This window comes from Pseudorca crassidens, chromosome 1 (assembly GCF_039906515.1).
Source record: "Pseudorca crassidens isolate mPseCra1 chromosome 1, mPseCra1.hap1, whole genome shotgun sequence".
Classification (NCBI taxonomy): Eukaryota; Metazoa; Chordata; class Mammalia; order Artiodactyla; family Delphinidae; genus Pseudorca; species Pseudorca crassidens.
In genome coordinates, this window is record NC_090296.1 from 122,636,064 (window position 1) to 122,656,169 (window position 20,106).

The 20,106-nt window shown below is 60.1% G+C and overlaps 1 protein-coding gene across 2 annotated transcripts in view; it reads right to left on the bottom strand.

Moving 5' to 3' along the window:
- Positions 1–4,328: 4,328 nt before the first annotated feature.
- CSPG4 (chondroitin sulfate proteoglycan 4) overlaps positions 4,329–20,106 on the bottom strand; it is a 35,376-nt gene continuing 19,598 nt past the window's right edge. For both annotated transcript variants that reach the window (XM_067754261.1, XM_067754251.1), the window contains exons 3-10: positions 15,626–19,147; positions 13,781–14,263; positions 13,272–13,448; positions 11,438–11,636; positions 11,224–11,358; positions 10,958–11,124; positions 7,347–7,530; positions 4,329–7,029 (exon numbers count right to left, since the gene is read on the bottom strand). In XM_067754261.1, coding sequence (XP_067610362.1) covers positions 5,201–7,029; positions 7,347–7,530; positions 10,958–11,124; positions 11,224–11,358; positions 11,438–11,636; positions 13,272–13,448; positions 13,781–14,263; positions 15,626–19,147 — 6,696 coding nt within the window. In that variant the 3' untranslated portion in view covers positions 4,329–5,200. The remainder of the gene's footprint in view (positions 7,030–7,346; positions 7,531–10,957; positions 11,125–11,223; positions 11,359–11,437; positions 11,637–13,271; positions 13,449–13,780; positions 14,264–15,625; positions 19,148–20,106) is intronic.

Sequence of the window (20,106 nt, forward strand, 5' to 3'; positions counted from 1 at the left end):
TGAACTACGTTTACTACAAGGTGCAGAGGGCTGAGGCCTTCGCCAGGCTTGGGGGCCTCAGCAGCCTTGGAGGGGAGGGGAGTTGGTGCCCCAAAGGCACTCCCAGTACCAGGGCAGCACATAGGCTGGGGGTCACAGCCAGCATTTGTTTTGGGGGGCAGAAGGGACAGCTTGGCAGCCTCCGTTCAGCCTTTCTTGCTCCCCACCCTCTGTAGGATAGAGAGCTCTGGGAGGCCCGTCTTCCCTTCTTGATCAGGCCTGGGCAGGACAGCAGCTTCTCCACTCCTCTGCTGCTGTTGCTCTGCCCTGGGGGAGACCCAATGCACTGACTAGTGACCTTGGCTGGACCCCTCCCTTAGTCCCTCCCTCTGCAGGCAGGGAGGGGCCTGGGAGGGAAAGACCAGCTGGATTGCAGAAGGCAGGGTGCAGGGAGCTGCTGCACTGTCCAGGGACCTGTCTTTGGGAGGTAAGGGTGGGAGTGGACAACTCCCTGCAGACCCTCCCCACTGGATCGGACCTGGCTGCCGGCCTCACCCTCCTCTGCTTCAAGGACTTAGACAACCCGTCTAATTTGGGCTTCAGGACTGACACTTGAGCCCTCTGTGAACTTACAAGGCATCAGAAGGAAGCCTTGGGTTTAGCTCTAGGCTCTGGGCTACCAGAGCTGGCAGTCGCCGTGTTGGGGACCCGGGGAGCTCTTCCAGCTCCCAGCTGAGGCTGCGTTTGGGTAGAAAATTCCTTCTTGGCCACTGGTTGATGTAACCAAGGGCTGCTCCTGTCTTTAGGGGCTCTTAGGACATCTGAAATGTGAAGCACAACCCACCAGTTATCCTGGTGGCCACAAGGGGCTCTCTGAGGAGTTGGCATGTTTTATGAGGACAGCAGCTATCAGTTAAATACTGTACCTCATTGCACTGAGAATGGAAATGTGAGCAGGAGGTAGGTTGGTCATGCTTGACGTTAGCCCCTGCTGCTCCTTCCACGGAAAGGCCCGACACTCTGTAAGGAGAGAAGGAAGCAGCCAGAGCCAGCTGCCCTCCTACTCTGGGCTTCCCCGCACCAGCGAGCTCATGCCGCTGGGTTAGGGCATACATGGTGTGGTAGTTACTCATTGGCATGTCTGGGCTTCTTCAGGAAGGGCCAGGTAAATTTCTATCTGCATCTCCCACAGCATTTTTGGCACCAAATGCCCTTGCCAAAAATGCCTGACTAATCCTAGCGGTAACTACCCAGGGATGGCATTAACTATGAGAGGACCCGGGATGGGACAGGGGCTGTAGAGAGAGGGGTCCAGCACGTCTGGCCTCCATCTTGGCTCCACTCACTTGCGGGGCTCCCTCACTTGTGACATCATCCGTGTACCCCATCTCTCCAGCGAGCGCAGCGTGGCCTCCAAGTTCTGCAAACTCTGACTCCTCGGCCCCGGTCAGTATGAGCTCCCCACTGCTGCCAACCCCAGGTGCTGCAGCACCCCTCGGAGGATAGCCTGGATGCTATGTATACCCCTAACACACCCAGTGGCAGCAGCATCAGGACCCAGTGACCAAAGGTGTGGTGCCCGGCCGGAGGAGCCCTCAGGAAGGGCAGCTGTGTTATGGTGGTTAGATGACTGACAGCGCTGCATGAACTCCCTGTGTTCCTCTTGGATAAGAGTAGGGACAGCTGCTCACACAGAGCCCCATGCTTGCGCCATGCCAAACTGCCCTGTGTCATAACTTCCTGTCTGCACACCCGTCCCTCCCACCAGACTGTGAGCCCCACGAGGGCAGGAACCGTGCCCAACTCCAATAAAAGCCACTGACAGCAAAAAAACCCCCAAAACCCAGGAGAACAGGAGACCCAAAGAGAGAATTCTGGGGGGGCTGCCCAGGTACCTCTATCCGTTTAAAATCTGGAATCTTCAGGGCCCAGAGGAAGATGCTAGCACCCCTGGCAGTTCCCACTGGTCAGGAGTGGTTGGTTGGGGCAGGGGGTAGGAGGAGGAGGAGGAGGAGGACCATTTCTCTTGCTTCCTATTGGAGGACAATGGTTCCAGCTCTATGGGTTCCACAGCTGCCACAGCAACTCCACTTAAAGGGCCAGCTCGTAGCATGAGGAGAGGGGCTCAAAAGGAACCCCACCTTTAGCACCCAAGAGGCTAAACCATTGAGGGTGGTGGGCAGGGTTTCCAAGCTGGGGACCTGGGAATCTGGGCTTCTCTGGCAACCCCTACTCTGTTCCCCACACCCCCTTCACCATCCTCCTTACTGTAGGGTCACTTCCCAGCTCTGCTGATGTCAACTTGGGTCTGGTGATGGGCAGGACATCCTGGCCCTTGGCCCAACGTGGCCAGCTCCTGGGACTGTGGGAAGGCCATAGGCAAGGAGCACTTAACTCTGAAGTTTGTATGTGCACCTGTGTGTGTGTGCCTATGAATGACATAGGAAAGTATTGATCTCTGTGTTGTTTCTGAAGGTCTGTAAGTGCACAGCTGTGAGCACAAGTGCACATTGTGTGTGTGTGTGTGTGTGTGTGTGTGTGTAAGAGGGTCAGAGTTTCCTGGACATTCCTGAGCACTTGTGCATAGGTTGGCTCCTATCCTCAGCGCCTGGGAGGAACCAGCTCCTTAAAGGAACGAATGGCGAGTTATTTTGTAAGGTGGGTAGCAACCTCCTTAAGCCTGGGGTGTATATCTGAAATCTGCAAGGTATTTACCTAATAAATTGAGGCCCCGCATTTAGAATGGGTTCCGAGGTTGGTGTCCCAGTGAAAGACCCTCTCCCAGGTCCTGCCCACTGTCCAGCCCAGGCTTGAGGGGGCCGGATCAGTGTCAGCCCGTGCCAGGTCACCGGGGACAGGCCAGGCCAGGCCATGTGAACAGAGAAGGTGTCATCAGGCCTCTGGAGAAACCTGAGCTGAGGCCAGATCCTGCCTGGCAGGTCTATAACCCTCTTCTCGGCTTACTCTCCCCGGGAAACTGGTCGTCGCCCTGGGTGGAGACCGGCCCCAGATATCAGGGCCCTGAGGATGCAGCCTTGAGCTCCCGGGAGAAGCTGGGCAGAGTGTGGGGTGTGGCGTAGAGATGCCCTGGGCAGGGCCTCTGGATGAGGCTGGCCTGGGGTGTGCTGGAGAGACCAGGCTTGTAAAGGAAGCTGGGGCCAGGATCGCGAGCTCTGGGTATGGAGGGATCTCTGCAGAGCCCCCCACTTATGGGTCCTGGCCACGTTCCACGAGGCGGAGGCTTTCGGTGTGGCAACAGGAGTTGGCTGTGCCTCTGGTCTACTCTATGGTTGCCTTGCTGTGTAAGACTCTGGACAAGCCTCATCTCCTCTTTCTCAATCCCCTCTTGGTTCTCTGGGGGCCCTTCCGGCAGGGATCTACCAGGATTCTGGGTTTCCTCCCCGAAACTTCTGAGCGTGGGGGAGGCTCTAGGAGGCTGGATGCTGAAATGCGAAAGGCATTGTGGGGAGGGGTGGTCCAGGGGCAGCACCACGGGGAGAGGGAATCTTCTCCCTTGCCCTAACTCTCGGTTCAGGTGTTACAGATGTCGAGCACAAGGGATAGGTGATGCCGCTCAGCTGGCCGGTGCTCTCTACCCCCAATGCAGCTGTGCTCAGGCCTCAGCCACCCCCTCCCACCTCCCCCCAGAGCACAGACAGCTCTCCAGCTGCTTTTCTTCTGAGGACGTCAACCTGCTTCCAGGGCTTGGGGTATTCCCTGGGACCCAGAATCTGTCTCCATTGCCCATGACCCTGGGAAACCCTCTAGAGGGAAAGGACCAGAGAGTGGTGGCTCCTCGGCAACTCGAGGGCCTTCTGAGGATGCTGTGTTTCAGGTCCATCGCTGACCACATGATGGACGCTCGGGCCATGTACAGGGACAGCTGACTTTTCAGAACCCTTGCTGCTTGCTCTGCCTTTGAGAAGCAGCACTCCTGGTCCTCTTGTTGGAAGGGTAAAGACCAGCAGAAATCTGCCTTGTGAAAATCTCCAGGGAGCTGAGGGAAGGCACCTCTGGTGGTCCCCCTCTGCCCCCAGCCTTGGGATCCCCAAGTCCCCCTCCCTCCTCATTTTTGCTGCTCCAACCTCTTGAGAGATGAATAGAGAGGAACAGACCCTGGTGGCCTAGTGGTTAGGATTCCAGGCTTTCACTGCTGTGGCCCGGGTTCAATCCCTGGTCAGGGAACTGAGATCCTGCAAGCCGCGCGGTGCGGCCACAGGTGGGAATTTGGGCCCCATCTCTCCTGGTGGCTGAGGTCTGGCGGGATGGCCTACCCTGGTGGAGTGCAGGCTCGTGTGGCCAAGGGCCCAGTGCACGGTCAGACAAACAACACACGGCTGTCCAGAACCTCTTATCCAGAAGCACCGTTTATCCAGGCCCCATGGAGCCGAGTGTCCCCAAGTACCCGCCCCAGTCCTCAGGGGAGCACAGGCACCGCGGGGGCCCATGGCCTGAGACCCTGCCCGCTCCCCAGCCCAGCCCACTCTGGGGCCACAGACCCATGCTTGTCTAGCCATCAGCCCATCAAGGCGGGGCCCTGGGAATGAGCTGGCCTCAGACCCTCCTCTATTCCTCACCCCAGGGGCTCCAGCAGTCTGGGCTAGCTCAGCACCACGCTAAATAGCTTCCTTGCAATGCCCCTTAAATAAACCCATCCCAGAGCAACCCCCCCACCTTACACCCTGGATACATTACTCCACTGGCTTATGCCTTCTAGAGAGTGGGAGGACTCTCTCCTCCTGCCCTCTGCTCCAGGAAATACCATCTCCCTAAAAAACCAAGGGAAAAAGTTTTCCTCTCAGTCCTGGGGCAGAGATGAGGGGAGGCCTGGCTTGGAGCGGAAAAGCCAGGAATCCCCATCTGTCCCTCCCTTCCCTTTCTTCTCCTTGCCTTCTTAGCAGCCTGGGTCAGGTGTGACTTACCCAAGGTCACAGACCCAGGACCCAGAGTCCTGACCATCTAGGAAGTGGCTCTGGTTTTGACAGCCCACACTAGCTCCAGGGCAGGGGACTGACTCCAAGCCTGCCTCTGCCCTTGGCCCCTTGCAGTTCTCCTGGCTCAGAGTGAGCTGGGGAGGTTGCAGCTCTTGACTCCACTTGGTCCCGGACCCCTGGGGCTTCCTCTCAGCACCCTCCACCCCTGGTGTCCCCAGGGCTCTCTGGGGCCGGGGCCTGAGCAAGCCTGTCTCTGGCCCCATCAGCATCTGGGCCCAGGCCAGGCCTCACACCCAGTACTGGCCGTTCTTGAGGGCAGGGTTGGATGTCCGGCAGAACTGCAGCAGCTCTGGGTCAGGCTGCCCCCCCGGCGGGGCCCCCTGGCCAGGCACCGCTGTGAGGGGGATGGCCTGGCCCGGCTCCACCTTGCGGAAGGTCTCCGTGTCGCCGGCCAGGCCATTTCGGGGCTTGGCAGTCAGCACCTGGACGTTGTGCTTGCCCATCTTGTTCCGTTTGCGGAGGTAGAAGAGCAGAGGCACGATGAGTGCCAGGAGCAGGAGGACCAGGCACACAGGGACGATGATGCTGAACATGTTGGCCTCGAGAAAGCCCAGGAAGCGCCCCCTGGCCGCGGTCGGCGTGGGGCTGGAGGCCGCCAGGCCTGGCTCACTAGTGGGGGCGCTGCTCCCTGGCTCCCCTGCTTCTGTCCGAGCAGGCAGACTGAGCAGGGCCACTCTGTAGGGCCGGGCTGCGTTGTAAGGCTCCGTGGCAAAGTCCAGTGAGGCCACGGCAGGAGGGACACCCCTGGCCCACAGCTCCAGAGTGAGACTGTCGCCGGCAGGTCCAGGAGAGCTACCCTCTGGCCTGCCCACCTCCAGCCCCAGCCTCCCGTCCTCAAGGTCCTGCTGGGTGAACTGCTCCACAAGCTGGCCGCCCCTGGGCTCTGTCCTGGTCCGGGGCACGCGGACCACGCGGCCGTGCCGGGGTCCTGCCAGGAGCCGGAAACGCGGCACACTGCCTGTGCGGTTGGCCAGCTCGCCCGCATCTAAGACAGTGGGGTCCAGGCGTAGGGTGGCACCCTGGGGCCACGGCCCACCTGTCCACACATGCAGCAGAGCCCTCACGGTGACATTCACCGTGGCGGATGCGTTGGCACCCCTGGCCAGTGCCAGGATGCTGAATTGGTCGTGAGAGGAGGAGAAGCTGGTGAAAGCAAAGACCACTTCGCCCTGGTCTACCTGGAACTGGCTGAAGGCTGTGGCAGGCTGCCCGTGCACCAGGAGATGCCCATGCCGGGGCCCCTGGGTGAGGCGGTAGGCTGCGTCTGCCTCCTCCCGATCGGAAACCACCCGGAGCTGCTGCCGGCTCAGGGAGGCGCGCCCTGAAGCTTGGGGCACCTCTAGGGGTGCCCGCAGCTGCACCTCAATGGCCGAGGGCAAGACGTCCACGGCCAGGGACATGGGCAGGGGAGGGCTGGCCCCATCAGACACACTCAGCTGGAAGATGCCCGCCACGCTGCTCCCATTGGCCACAAAGGCCAGCCGCCCTGCATCCACGTCGGCCTGAGTGAAGCAGGTCACAGGCCCCGGGCTGGCCCCTGCCAGGCTCAGGAAGCCATTGTGGGGGGCCCGCTGCACCTGGTACTCGATCTCCCCCGGAGCCGAGTCTGGGTCCACCACGCTCAGCTGGGCCCGGGAGACGGGGCTGCGGGAGCCCCGGGTGAGCCGGAGCGGGATGGAGGTCTGCGGCTGCGGCGGCCGCTCATTCACATCCCGCACCGTGATGGCGAAAGCCTCTGAGGTTTGGGGTCCCGCCACGGAGGCCCCCGCGGGCCCCTGGAGGTGGGCACGGAAGTGGAAGCCGTCCTGCTGGGTGCCCCCGCCGCCGTGGGAGTATACAAGCTGTCCTGCGGCCAGCTCAGACTGCAGGAAGTGGGGCCGCCCGATGTGGAGGGGCTCCTCGGACACCCACAGCTGGCCCCGCTGGGGGAACTGTGTGACCTGGAAGAGCACATCGTGCTCCGAGCGCCGGGGGGCCGGAACGCTGGCCAGGAAGTTGGAGGCATCGAGGGCGGCTGTGGTGATTTCGGCCCGCTGGCCTTCCGAGACCCAGAGACCTGGGGGTGGGACACAGGCTATGAAGGTCCCGTCCACTGAGGGGAGAGCCATGGACCCTCAGATTAGGGTCCCCAAGGCCAGGTTTGTCCCTCCCTCCTCAGACCAGGTACCCCAGGTTGGGGCTCAGGGTCCCAGGAGGACCAGGATCGTGTCCCTCCTTCTGACCTCAAAGCCTCCCCACCTGCCCACCCTCCCTATAATTTACCAGGTCCTGGGAGTTGACATGAGCTGCTGACCTTGGCCTTGTGTCCCCTCCTATCTGGGCCTCTCCCAGTGTCCAGCCCCCCCAACGTTGCCATCCCACCATGCTGTTCACCTTTGTTCTTCCAGAGGCGGCTGGGGCGCTGGGGACAGGTAGCTTCAAAAGACACAGTCACAGCAAGGGTGGCGGCCATGTCAGGGGCAGGTGGTGAGGACAGCTGGAGCTCCAGGGCGTCATGGGCCTCCCAGAAGGGCTCGGGGGGCATCTCGTGCTCATACAGAACATTCCCAGCATATACCTGTGGGGAGAGCCCATTACTGGGACGAGAGGCAGGTCCAGCTCATGGTGCCCAGGAGCACTGGGCACTTGGGTCTCCCTGGCAGCCCCTCGGAGCCCAGCCTCCCTGGAGGATCTCCCCACTGTGCCTCGCTCTATGTCTGTAGCCCATGCTCTCCCTCACCAACTCAGTGGGTCGCCAGAAAACAGTCACGTGACAGTGAAGAGCCAGGCTCTAGAGCCAGATGCCTGTGTCAAATCCCAGCTCTGCCACGTTGGGCAAGTCACCTCAAGCCTCTGAGCCCCTGGGAAAAGCAATGCTCTATCCGTGCTTCTCTCGACAGCAGGCCTTTCCTCTTTTGCATGAAATCCCTTACCCTCTTCCTTAGTGAAGACACTGCTTCTACCAACTCCTGTCTTTCTCCCATGGCATCCATTTCCCCCCAAACGGATTATTCCCATCCTTACGCAACTATGCTATCCGCCCACCGTAAAGAAGAAACTTCTCGACTTCACTTTTTACACCAACATTTGCTGTCCCACCTCCCGCACTTTTGCTCTTCTTTGCTGCAAAAATCCAAAAAGAATAGTCTATACTCTCCCCCGTGCTGTCTCGAGTGCACTCCACCCAGGCTTCCACTCCTGTTGTCACCAAGGGCACGACGGCCTCTGTGTTGCTGGACCCGGTGGCTGGTTCTCAGAGGCACTGGACACAATTGAGCATTCCTTCCCCCAGCCCACCCGGTGGCTTCCAGGAAGTTCTGCTCCCTTGGTTTTCCTACAACCTCACTAGTCGCTTCTTCACAGATGCTCTGGCTGGTCCCTCCCCTTCTCCGCAATGTCTGTGGCTTGGCCTTGAGACTCTGTCTACAGGCACTGCCCATGTGCTCTTAGTGGGTCTCATGTCCTCAAATGCCAGCCATGAGATGACCCCCTTATTTGTATCTCCAGCCCGGGCTGTGCTCTCCTGAACTCCAGGCTCGTAGCCACCTGCTTCCTGGGCAGCTCCTCGAGGATGTCCGAGGGACATCTCAAACTCAGCATGTCCCAGACAATCCCTGACCTGCCCCACCTCTCCCAGCCTTCCCACTCCAGAGGGCACAGCTCTGTTCTTCCAGTGGCTCAGGCCCCACACCCTGGAGTCACCCCTGATTCCTCTCCTCCCCTCACACACCATCATCTCTGGTCTGGATTACCACAAGAGCCTCTTAACTGTGTCCTGGCTTTGGCCCCTGCTCCACCCCCCTCTACAGTTTGTCCTTCATGCAAAAATCAGAGTGAGTCTTTAAAAACGAAAGTCAGGTTCTGTCTCTCTTGCTCAGACAGTGAAATGGCTCGCCACCATTTGGCTTCAAAGACCCCATGTGACCCCGTTACCCATGACCTCACCTCCTCCAACTCCTCCCATGGCAACTCCACTCCAGCCACACCCACTGTTCTCTAGGGCCCTCCGCTGTTAAACACCAAGGAATAGTCTCCACTTCCATCAAGAAATCCGTTCCCTCCCCCTTCTAATCCCAGTGTGTCCTCTTGGCTTATCTTCTGTTTTCCCCTCTTAGGAGACACAGGGAACTATTTTCCTTCTCTCAGAAAAACAAGACTTATGCAATAGTGAGATGGAAGCCGACCGGGGTCACGGTGTGCAGGAGATTCTAGGAGCAGCGGGGTTGTGGTGAAGTGGGGAGCCCCGCATGGTCGAGAAGGGGAGCAGAGCCCAGTCAGAGGGGTAGCTGCTCTTCAGCTGATGGCCGGAAGAGGGAACACAGGCCTTTTAAGAAACGGAAATCAGGGTTTTGGTTTTTTTGGGTGTGTGTGATTCCCCTAATTTTAAAATATTAAATGCATGTGCAGGCCAAATAAAACACATCTGTGGGCCAGCTGTGGCCCGCGAGGACTGCCAGCTGTAACCTCTGGCTCAGGCTGACGGGTGGGCAGGAAGGAAACGGAGACCCTCAGGAGTGGGGGTGACAGCCTGGATGCCTGCGTACAGGAGCTACTTGTGGGTGGGAGGTGTCTGGCTGGGGATGAAGTAAGTCACAGGCAAGGTGGGGAGGGGTCCCTGACCTCTGGGAATCAGTAGTGTCCTTTGGTCAAAGAATCTTGGCCTAGCAGTCCGAAGGCATAGCCCTGGTTTTGCTTCTTACTAGCCATGGGCTCTAAATAGAGTCACCTGACCTTCGTGAGCCTCAGTTTCCTTATCTGTAAAATGGGGACACCTGGTCCCTGCCCTACCCAGCTCAGAGTATTGTGGCACAGTGGCACTGTCAGATACCACCCAGTCCTGCCCTGCTCACTTCTCCAAGGGGGGAGGGTGTGTCTACCACGAAGCCTCCTCCCAGCTTCCCCGGGTGGCGCTGCCAGCCTGGCCCCCTGGTGGCCATTCAATTCAGTCCTTCAGATTGCTGGGGTGTGAGGGAAGCACTGCAGGGTGGGGGAGGGGCCTGAAGGGCTCATCCTGTTCCCTCCCCCTTCCTGGGCATCCGATGACAAAGCCTCCCAGGGATTCAGGTGCACAGCTGCTGCAGCCTGCTCAATATTTCATTGTGGGGAGGGGCAGGAAGGGAGCCATGGCAGAAGCTGGGAGAACAGAGAACCCAGGCCTGGGGGATGTTGATGTCAGCGACCTGAGAAATCTTCCCACCCTCGTTAAAGTTACCTCCTTCCCCATGCCTGAAAGACCACCTCCACCACACTCCGCCTTCAGGGAGATCCAAGGCTGCCCTGGAATGCTTGGTACCTCCTGCACTTAGAAGGGGCCTTAATTTAAGAGATGGCTGCTGGCCCCACTGGCACAGTTAGCACAGAGAGCTCTGTGATGCCAGCAGAGGCAGCCTAGAGGTCTGCCTCTTCCCACGGCTGGTGGCCTCTGCTGTGCTCTGGGATAGCTGTGTCCTGAAGCTGCCACGACGGATGGATGGCAGCTCCACTCCCAGCTTGACTTACTCGTCTGCTTCTGTCCACTCGTCTGCTTTCAGGACCCACTCTGCTTCTGGCTGGCTCTTGACCTGAGCCCCAGGCTCACACCTCTGCCCACAAGCCCAACAGCTGCCTTTATCTCAAACTCTATTCCCTCCAGACCAAACACTGCCCCTCACCAGCCACTGGATTGTCTAGGGTCCCCTACGCAGTGTGCCTTTTCCAGCCCCCTAGGGTCCAACAGCAGTTCCTTCTGGAAGCCAAGCCCCAGAACCTGATCCCTGCCCTGGGACCCTATAGCCCTGATTCCCCGCATCCTTCTTCCTCCCCCTGGAACGCTAAGCCCCATCTGCCCTACCAGCCTGGTAGCTCCTGGAGGGCGGGGCATGCAGAACCTGGACCACGGCAGCCCCAGGGAGTGGCTGCCAACGAGGCTGGAGCTGGTACCCGTGTCTACACGTGTGTCCAGGGGCAGAGTGGGCCACTTGACGCTGGATGGAGTCTAAGCGGTGGCTGTAGAGAGTGGTCCTTACCTCTGCCTGAGTGAAATTCTCCAGGGCCTCCCCGGTGCTGCCCTGCTGGGTGTGGAATAGCCGGCCAAGCCGGGGCCCCCGTACCACACGGTAGAACAGGTGGTGGGGGTCGATGCCTGTGCTGGAACTGGCTCTCAAGCTCTGGCTGCTGAGTGGCTGGATGGACCCTGCGAGAGGCAAAAGGGGACGGTCAGCCTCTGACCAGGAGGCAGGGCAAGGCCTGTGACTGCTGGGGAGGCAGCCTGCCCCTGGCATGGCACACCCACCTGGGCAGATGGTCAGCGTCCGGCTGCCCTCCAGTGAGAGGAGCAGCTGCTTCTGGGCCGTCACCCGGAAGAAGTGTCCAGTGGAAGTATGCTCGCCATCAGAGAGGATGAAGCGGAAGCCTCCGTCTGGGGCTCCTAGGACAAACGTGGAGTTGGGTCTCGCTGGCCCATGCCGGCGCCCATCCTCGGGGCACCCCCACCTCTCGGCACCCACCTCTGTGTGAGAACAGCACGAGCCCGCCGTCAAGCTGGGCCTGGGTGAAGCTGTGGACCTCGGCGCCCGGCGCTGTCCGCAGCACCACCTGTCCGTTGCTGGGCTCCTCAAGGGTGTAGACCAGGTCCTCGGGGCCTGAGTCGCTGTCTGTGCCCCTAAGGGCCTCCGGAGGGATGGGCACAGTGGCCCCCTCCCACATCTGGGGATACAAGCGTGCAAAGGTTCTGCCCCCACCAAGCTTACCCACTTCTTTCCTCCCTGGCCCTGGGGCCACCATCAGGGCTCCAACCACACTGCCATCTGGGCTCCCCTGCGCAAAGGGCCCTCCACCTCATTCATCTTCCCCTGTTGGCCCAGGGCTCCCACGCCCAGGCTCCCTGCTCTCCATCTGCTCTAGTCCTGCTTGTCCGTCAAGGCCAGCTCATGAACCCCAAGAAGACCCCAGCTCTCACCCCCTCCCCAGAGATCCCCAACCCTGACCCAAAGTGCTGCTCAGTGTGGCTCACTGGCAGGGCAGGGGTTTCCCTTCAGACCCTCCATGGTGAGTCTGGGCAGGGGCTGGCACACGATGGGAATCGTGATTTTTGTCTGCCCAGGATACTTAGAAATGGGCTCCCTTTCCTGGTGAGGGATGGGGCGGGAGGCTTGGTGAGCTGGAGAGGCCAGGGTCTTGCAGCACTGGGATGGGGGCCCAGGTGTTTCCAGTGCAATCACGAGCCCCCAGGCAGGTGGGTGAAGGCTTCCTGCGGGCAGGCAGCCCCACCCCACGCTCAGAGTGAAGGGGATCCCCCCTCAAGCCTCCCACCTGCGAGCAGGGCAGGATCCTGTTCCTGTTCCAAGGGTCCTGTTACAGGTCCTGCTGCGTCAGCAACTTATGAGCGGTACTGGGGAGGGGCTCCCATACCTGGAAAACTGAGCCCTCTCGGATTCCCTCCCCCACCAAGGCTGACCTCAGCCAGAGCTCTGGAAAGAAGGCGGCAAGGCATAGATGCCAGGCTTTAGCACCGGGCTCCTGGCACAAACACGGTGGACAGCACCACCTGGTGGCTGAAGTGCTACACAGCACCATCTGACTGTGGGTCCAGGGCAGCCCTTAGCCTGAAACCTAACCTCTGCTGGCCTCCCCACCACGGGGCTGCTCTCCACAGGCACATCCTACACGACCAAAGATTCCCAGAGCCCCACGTCACAGGCAGCCCAAGTCAGCCTTCTTTTGAAACCTTCCATGGCTGCTGCTGACCCAGAGTCCACACTCTAGAAGTCAGCATTCAAGGCCCTGCCCATTTGCTACCCTGCTGTGCGGCCCTGGTCAAGCCACACCCTTTCTGTTCCACCAGTGACTTCTACTGTGACCCTGGAGAAGTCTCGTCACCTTTCTGGACCTCAACTTCCACCTCTGCTGGATGGCAGCACCACTACTCTGCAGTAGCGTAAGAGGCAGGGGATCGGCCAGCCAAGCGGTGGCCTTCACTTGCTGGCGGTGGGAGTAGAGAGCAGTTGGAATCCACCCTTAAGGGTCTGAAAGAGCTTTCTTCAGGAGTCCTGGTCCTGAGCCATGGAAAAAGCTTCCTGATGAGGGTGAGTCCAGGGAACAGCAGGACCAAGCATGTCCATTCACAAGGCTGTCTATTGCACTTATAAGTGTCCAGTGATAAAGCCCCACACCTGTGTTCTATTTTCAGTGCAGTTGCTCTTCTCTCTTCCCAATAACCTAGTGAGGCATGTGGCAGGATCCCCATTTTACAGAGGAGGAAACTGAGGCTCACAGACGGGGAGCTATGTGCTGGCCTCTCTCTGTGAGGGGAGGTGGGAGGTGGTCCTAGAATGCTCTCACCTGCAGGCCTGTGTTTGTGGTGAGGATGGGGGGTTGGTCGTTGACAGGCAGGATGGTGATGGTGAAGGTCACGGGACGGCTCTGGCGGTCCATCTCTGAGGCATTAGCCACTAGGACGAAACTGTCTGCCAGCGTCTCGCTCCCGTCATGCACATAGAGAATCAGCTGCTGTTCCACCTGCAGGCAGGCCCAGGGCTAGAGGTCAGGCCCCAGCAGGCCTGAGACCCATGGTGGGTCTCAGGCCCAGCACGTTTCATGCCCTGCCTTTGGGTGCAGGAGGAGATTGACTCCTCCAGAGCTTCCGTTTCTGCAGGTGGCAATGGGGACAATCATTTCTCCCAGAGCAAAGGAATGAAGGAGTGGAGGAAATGGGGACATTCATCTCTCTCTGCCAGTGAGGGAGGGTGAGATGAGGTGCTCTGTAAACGCGGGCTCCTGCCTCCTATCTGTGCATACCCCCAGACTCTGCCCCCAGAGCTGGGCTGCACCCTGGGCCTCCCTGACCATACCTCTCTCCAGGAGAAGGTGCTGAGGGTCCTGTCTTGAGGTCCTTCCTCTCTCTTCAGGACCCCATGCTGGGGTGGCTCCAGCACCTGCAGGTCAAGGCCCGGCAGCGTGGGGAAGTAGGGCCCAGTGATGCGGAGCAGTGGAGGGGCCAGCGTGCGGGTGCCGCCCTCGGGGACGCTGAAGTTCAGCGCCTCCAGTGGGATGGCAGCGGGCAGCACCTCCAGCTCCACGTGGATGCCCTCGAGGGGCGCACCCAGGCCTGAGGACACATCCAGGGAGAAGACATCACTCCAGGCCTCAGGGCGGGAGTGCAGGTACAGGAGCCTGCCCGCGTCCACCGCCTCCTGAGAGAAGCTGTGCACAGGGTCCAGGCTGGGCAGCTCGGCTGCCGTGGCGCCGTGGGACAACATCACCAGGTGGCCAGAGCGCGGTGGGGTCTTCACTGAGAACACAATGTCTGCCGGTGGCACTGCCTCCTGGGCTGCCTGGTTAGGAGAGGGGTCACAGAAGGAGGCTGTTGAAGCCTCTGAGGTACACACTCCCTCGGCGACGCACACAATCACACATCCTCAGATTCAGTGACACGGACACACAGTCTCACCACACACAAAGGTTTGGACAGAGACACATATATGTTGCACACGTGTGCGCGCACACACACACACACACACACACTGACTCCCCCTGCCGTGCTACTGCCACAAGAGGGCGCCCCATCCTTCTCAGCGACACAGACTCCTACAGTACAGGCCCCAGGCAGCTTGCAGACCCTAGTCCAGTCTAGGGCCTGGAGGGAAGGTGCTTCCTCATCTGATGGTCCAGCCATAAAAGGCTATACACCACCCCCAAACTCACATTCCTGTTCTGTCCCTCTGCCTGGAATACTGTCCCCTCATTCTCTGCTGTTAAATCCCAGACTCTTCAAAGCCTGGCTCAAATGCTGCCTTCTCCCGGCAGAAGACTTCCCGACAACAGACATGTTTAGTCACAGTCTGCCCTAAAGTCCAGACAGCCAGAACCACAAGAGGCTCAGAAGTTGGCAGTGTAAGAGAATAAGGCCCAGAGAGGGCAAGCAACTGGTGTGAGGTTGCACAGCAAGGCAATGGGTCTGCTGGATGGCCTGTGGTTGCTCTGTGAGGTTCCTGGGTGGTCAGCAGGCCTGTCCAGACCCTGAGGTCTGGTCTGGGGAAAGAACTGAGGACATGGGGAACTTCCCTGGTGGTCCAGTGGTTAAGAATCCACCTTCCAATGCAGAGGACGTGGGTTTGATCCCTGGTCGGGGGAATTAAGATCCCACATGCCTCGGGGCAACTAAGCCTGCAAGCTGCAACAAAGGCCCTGCATGCCTCAACTAAGACCCAATGCAGCCAAAAATAAAAATAAATAGATAAATATTTAAAAAAAAAAAAGAACTGAGGACATGGGAGCTGGGCGGTGGGGGCAACCAAGCCTGTCTTCAAGGCCTATAGTCCTCAAAGTTTGTACCTGTTAAAATCCTCCAGAGAGCCTACTCTTGTTCGAATACAGATTCCCAGGCTCCATATCAGAGTCTATGGTCTGGGTGGGGCCCAGGAATTTGAATGGTTGGCCACAGCATGTACATGTGTGCACATGACATGTGGAGGAACACGTAACCCATAGGCAGCCATATGTACAATAAACTCCCCAGAAACCCTCAGGCACCCAACATGCACATGTACAGTTACATACCTAAGGCACATACACACACTGGCCCAGAAGCCACCACAGGCACATCCCAAACCATCCAAGCACGCGTGGCATGAAGGCTGGAGGGAAGGATCCCCTTCACCTGGCCCATACCCCTGCTCACGCCCTCAGCCCTTTACCTCCAGCTGGTCTCTTCTGATCTCAGCCGCCTCCCCCTGGAAGACATAGATCTTCTTGTTCTGGACCAGGTGCAGTGGGGCCAGCGGCCCCTCTAGGGCAATGGTCACTTGTAGGGCGGCATCTGTGTGCACAGGCCCTGCCTCCACAGAGAAGCCCAGGGTATCACGGGGGCTGAGGCTGCCGTTGTGGCTGTAGAGAATGGCCCCATCCAGCAGGTCCTGCTGGGAGAAGGTTGTGACTGGCTGGCCAGCCCGGAGCAGCAGCCCCCAGCGTGGGCCAGCTGTGACATGGTAGTGGACCTCATCCCCACCGCGGATATCTAGGTTGGTGTCCAGGTGGAGCACAGCTGTGTCGATGGTGCCCTGGCCTCCTTGAGGGACCACAAGGCTGGAGCCGTTGGCCACACGGAGGTAGGGCTCTGAGGCCTGAACTTCGAGCAGCGCTGTGGCCTGGTGCTGCCCATCGGACACCTGCAGCTGGATCCAGCCGCGGTCGGCTCCCGAGTGCACGAACAGGACCCGCCTCTTCCTGAGGTCCTCCTGGGTGAAGCGGTAGATGGGCCGAGTGGGCTCATCTACAGCCACGATGCTGCCGAAGAGGAGGTCCTTGCGGGTCAGCACCAGCTGAGCATCAGCAAAGCCGGAGTCAGCATCGCTGAAGGCCATGTCATCGGTGGTCAGCAGCCGCTGCCCACCGCGGGCCACGTGGAAGACGCGGCTGACGGTCTGCACAGGGGCGTGGTCATTCACGGGCTGGATGGCCACCCGGAAGACACCCCGTACCTCCTCCCAGGCCACGTCACCACTGCCCTCACCCTGGCGGGTAGCCACAAAGGGGATGTCATCTTCCGTGGTCTCAGAGTCGTCATGCTGATAGACCAGCCGGCCGTGCAGCAGGTCCTCATTGGTGAAGGATGTCACCACGGGGACACTGTCCTGTGCCCCCTGCCACACCAACCTGCCGTGGCGGGGCCGCTCCATGACCTCATAGAGGTAGCTGGCACTGTTGAGACTCTTGACAAAGAGGTGATCGGCAGAGAGGACGCCCTCGCCACCCTCAGGCACGGAGAGGAGGACGTTGGTGAGGACAGGGGCGTCCGGATCACCACCGATGTGGATGGGGAAGGTGTACAGTGGGGAGAAGTGTGGCGGGGCTGTGACCCGGAAACGGAAGGAGTCCTCGACTGCCTCTGAGGCACGTGCTGTGGCCCCATAAGTCAACCGGCCAGCCTGCAGGTCATCCTGGGTGAAGCTCTGACCGTCCGACAGCCGCAGGCCCTGCAGCTGAAGATTACCCTTCCTGGGGGCCTGAACCACCTCATAGTGGAAGGCGGTGGGGTTCGGGCCTGCCTCCTCCAGGGTGGCTTCCAGGTGGGCTGTGGTGATGGCCTCCTGCTGGGCGTTCTGGGGGTGCAGAGGCTCCAGCCGCAGCAGCCACACCGTGGCTCTCTGGACTGTCACTGGGAAGGACAGATTGCGCAGGGTCTCCTGGCCCACCTGCACCTCCAGGGCCACGTTCTCCACGGTGTCCTCGGCACGGTGCTGCGGGTCGGTGCTCAGGTACCTCACGCGGCCCTGCTCCACGTCCCGCTGGTGGAAGGCCTGTGTGGCCCGCCACTCGGTGCCCTCCGCCCCGCCCGCCCCCTGCTTCTGCAGCTCCCCAAACTGCAGGGCCCTGGTGAGTCGGAACAGCACGCTCACATCCTGCCCCACAGCATTTGTCTCAACCGACAGGTTGGAGGGCAAGACAGGTGCAGTGGAACCCTGGGCCAGGCGCAGCCCCGTGTTGTGGCGGACCTGAATGGCCGGCCGGACGGCCACCACCTTCAGCGTGACCGGGGGGCTGGCTTGCAGCCCGTCGCTGACCCGGAACGTCAGGTCCGGGGCGGGCCCGCCGCGGTGGATGTACACTAGGCTGCCCGCATCCAGCTCCCGGCAGGAGAACTCGGTCGCTGGCTCCCCAGGCTGGTCTTGGCGCTCCACAGGGAGGCCGGCGGGGACACCGAGGAGCTGGAAGGTGAGGCCCTCGCAGGCGGAGTCTGGGTCATCGGCCTGGAAGACCTCCGGCCCCAGCAGCTTCTGAGTGTGTTCCAGGATCACCATGTGGCTGCCATGCGGGAAGATGATGCGGGGCGGGTCGTTGACGGGGTTTATCTGAATGGGCAGGATGTACGTTTGGCCCCTCCGAAGGCAGGAGGGCACGGGCCCCCGAGCTGTCACCGACACCTCAAGCACAATCTGGTCGGAGGTGTCCTCGGAGCCATCGTGGACGAAGCGGGCCTTGCGGTTCACCACGTCCAGGAGGGTGAACATTTTCCGTGCCTGGGCACCCGGGATGTCCAGCTCCAGCTCGCCGTGGCGGGCCCCACGGCTCACGCTGAACAGCACCTGGGATTTGCGCAGCTCGGCCTCGCTCAGATCCAGCGTGGGCTGCACGTGCCGCCACTCCAGCCAGGCTGTGCCGCCCTCGGCCACCACCAGCGGGCGGACGGTCAGCAGCTGGGTGAAATTGGCAAAGATCGGAGGCAGCCCTGGTTCAGGGGCGCAGGGCTCAGGCAGCTCCATGGCCGGCCAAGCCTCAGGTGCCAGGGTGGAGAAAGCTTCGTATGGGCCGTAGGCATCCTCCTCCTCCTCCTCCAGCCTGCAGCCAGCCTCCATGCTGCGAGTCAGCAAGGCTTCCCGGAGCCCCCGTCTCTGACCATTGATGCTGAGATCCTCCAGGCAGCCCAGCAGGGAGACGTTGACAGCCAGGCCCAGGCGGTGTTCCTGGAGATGGCGAGAGCCCTCTGCATCCAGCCCTCCAAGGAGGAGACTGCCTCGTGGCTCTAGGTAGCTAAGGACCCCACGGTTGGAAGTACGTGTGGGGTACTGGTCCACGGAGATTTCCAGCCTGTGAGCATCCACGTGGACGCTGACCTCGTGGGGCTGCCCATCGGCCACAGGCACACTGTTGTGGAGCAATACGGTGCCCTGGCCCTTCTCCACCACAGCCCGCAGGTGGCCCTCAAATATGTCCACGTAGATGAAGTCCCCATGCCGGCCCCCTGCCTGGAAGGCCAGGGGCGCCTGCCGGCTCCGTGTGGTGAGTGTAAACTCCAGGGTGCCTTCGTCCCGAGTGCCCCAGGCAGGGAAGGCAGCCAGTGAGTGGGGCCCAGAGAAGCCCATGGCCACGTCATCACTGGCAGAGAACTCCTCAGCACAGCCCTCAGGCACGTCTGGGGTCAGTGGCCGAAGGAGGTTGCGGCCATTGAGGGTGGCTGTGTGGAGGCAACCCCGCAGGGGTCGGCTGGCTCTGCTCACGTAGGGCAGGCCAAGGCTCCCGGTGCCCCCCAGGAAGAGCCCATAGGGGACCTCCAGGGGGGCCTGCTGGACTTGGGCGGAGGCATTCAGGAGACCATCGACTGACAACAAGGCCCAGCTGTCTGACACGGTCAGCCCCACAGTGTGGGTAACGGAGTCGCTCAGCAGTGTCTCTGCCAGGGTCTGCATCCTCACCTCCTCCTGGCCCAGGATAAATCTGACCTGAGGAGAGACGGGGGAATGGGGGATGGGGGAGGCACACTGAATCCATCACTTCTGCAGTAAAAGCATAACTGGTCCCCCACACTTGGGGTCCCCAGAGCAGAGGGCCTAGGACAAAGGCTTCTCACACCACTCCTCTCCCTTTCCTGCCATCTCTTTACGCATCCCCCAAACACTCACCAAAGTGATCTCTGTGCCAGGCCTGGATGGGCTCAGGGGACCCCGATGTGAATCCGATGTGGTCCCTGCCCACACAGACCTGTCATACAGCAAGATGCTTTCCTAGGGATTCAGCCTAGATTCCTTTATGTCTCCCCTCTTTCCTTGGGTGAGAGGTGCTAGAAAAATCACCTTGGCATACGGAAGATTCTTCCCCTGGCACAACGGGCACCTGGGAATCCCCTGATGAGTCCCCCTAAGTAGACCAAAACACCGTGGGGTCACTGAGGCAGCCAGGCTCACTGTTCAGAAATGGGGAGCCCAATCAGATGCTCTGTGTTTTGACCTGTCCAAGGGGAGGTCCTTGGGGAGAGAAGAGAGACATGGTTCTGTCCCCAGGACACTGACACCAGAGCTGGCTCTGGTGTGGTGTTCCCACAACCAGATGGTAAAATGGGTGGTACGGAAGCTGAAAGAGCAGAGCACTAAGAACGTATGGCCTTGAGAGTCCACGTATGGAGCACCTTTCTAGGGGTGTGGCATCAATATACCTGGCAGGGAGGAAGAGCATCAGTGCTAGGTTGTACCAGGCCATGTTCAACAGTGACACCTTGTGGCAGTGAGAAGCAATGGCAGCATCAGATGGACTGAAAGCAGCTGAGGGATTCAGAGGACCAGAGGCCTCTCTCCCCTGGGGTGTGGAAGCAGATGGCTCCCCCAAATTTGGACTAAGACCTCATGTTCTCAAACTCTTCATGGTTAGGGGGAAGCCTCAAGAGAGAGCCAGAAGACTCTTTGCC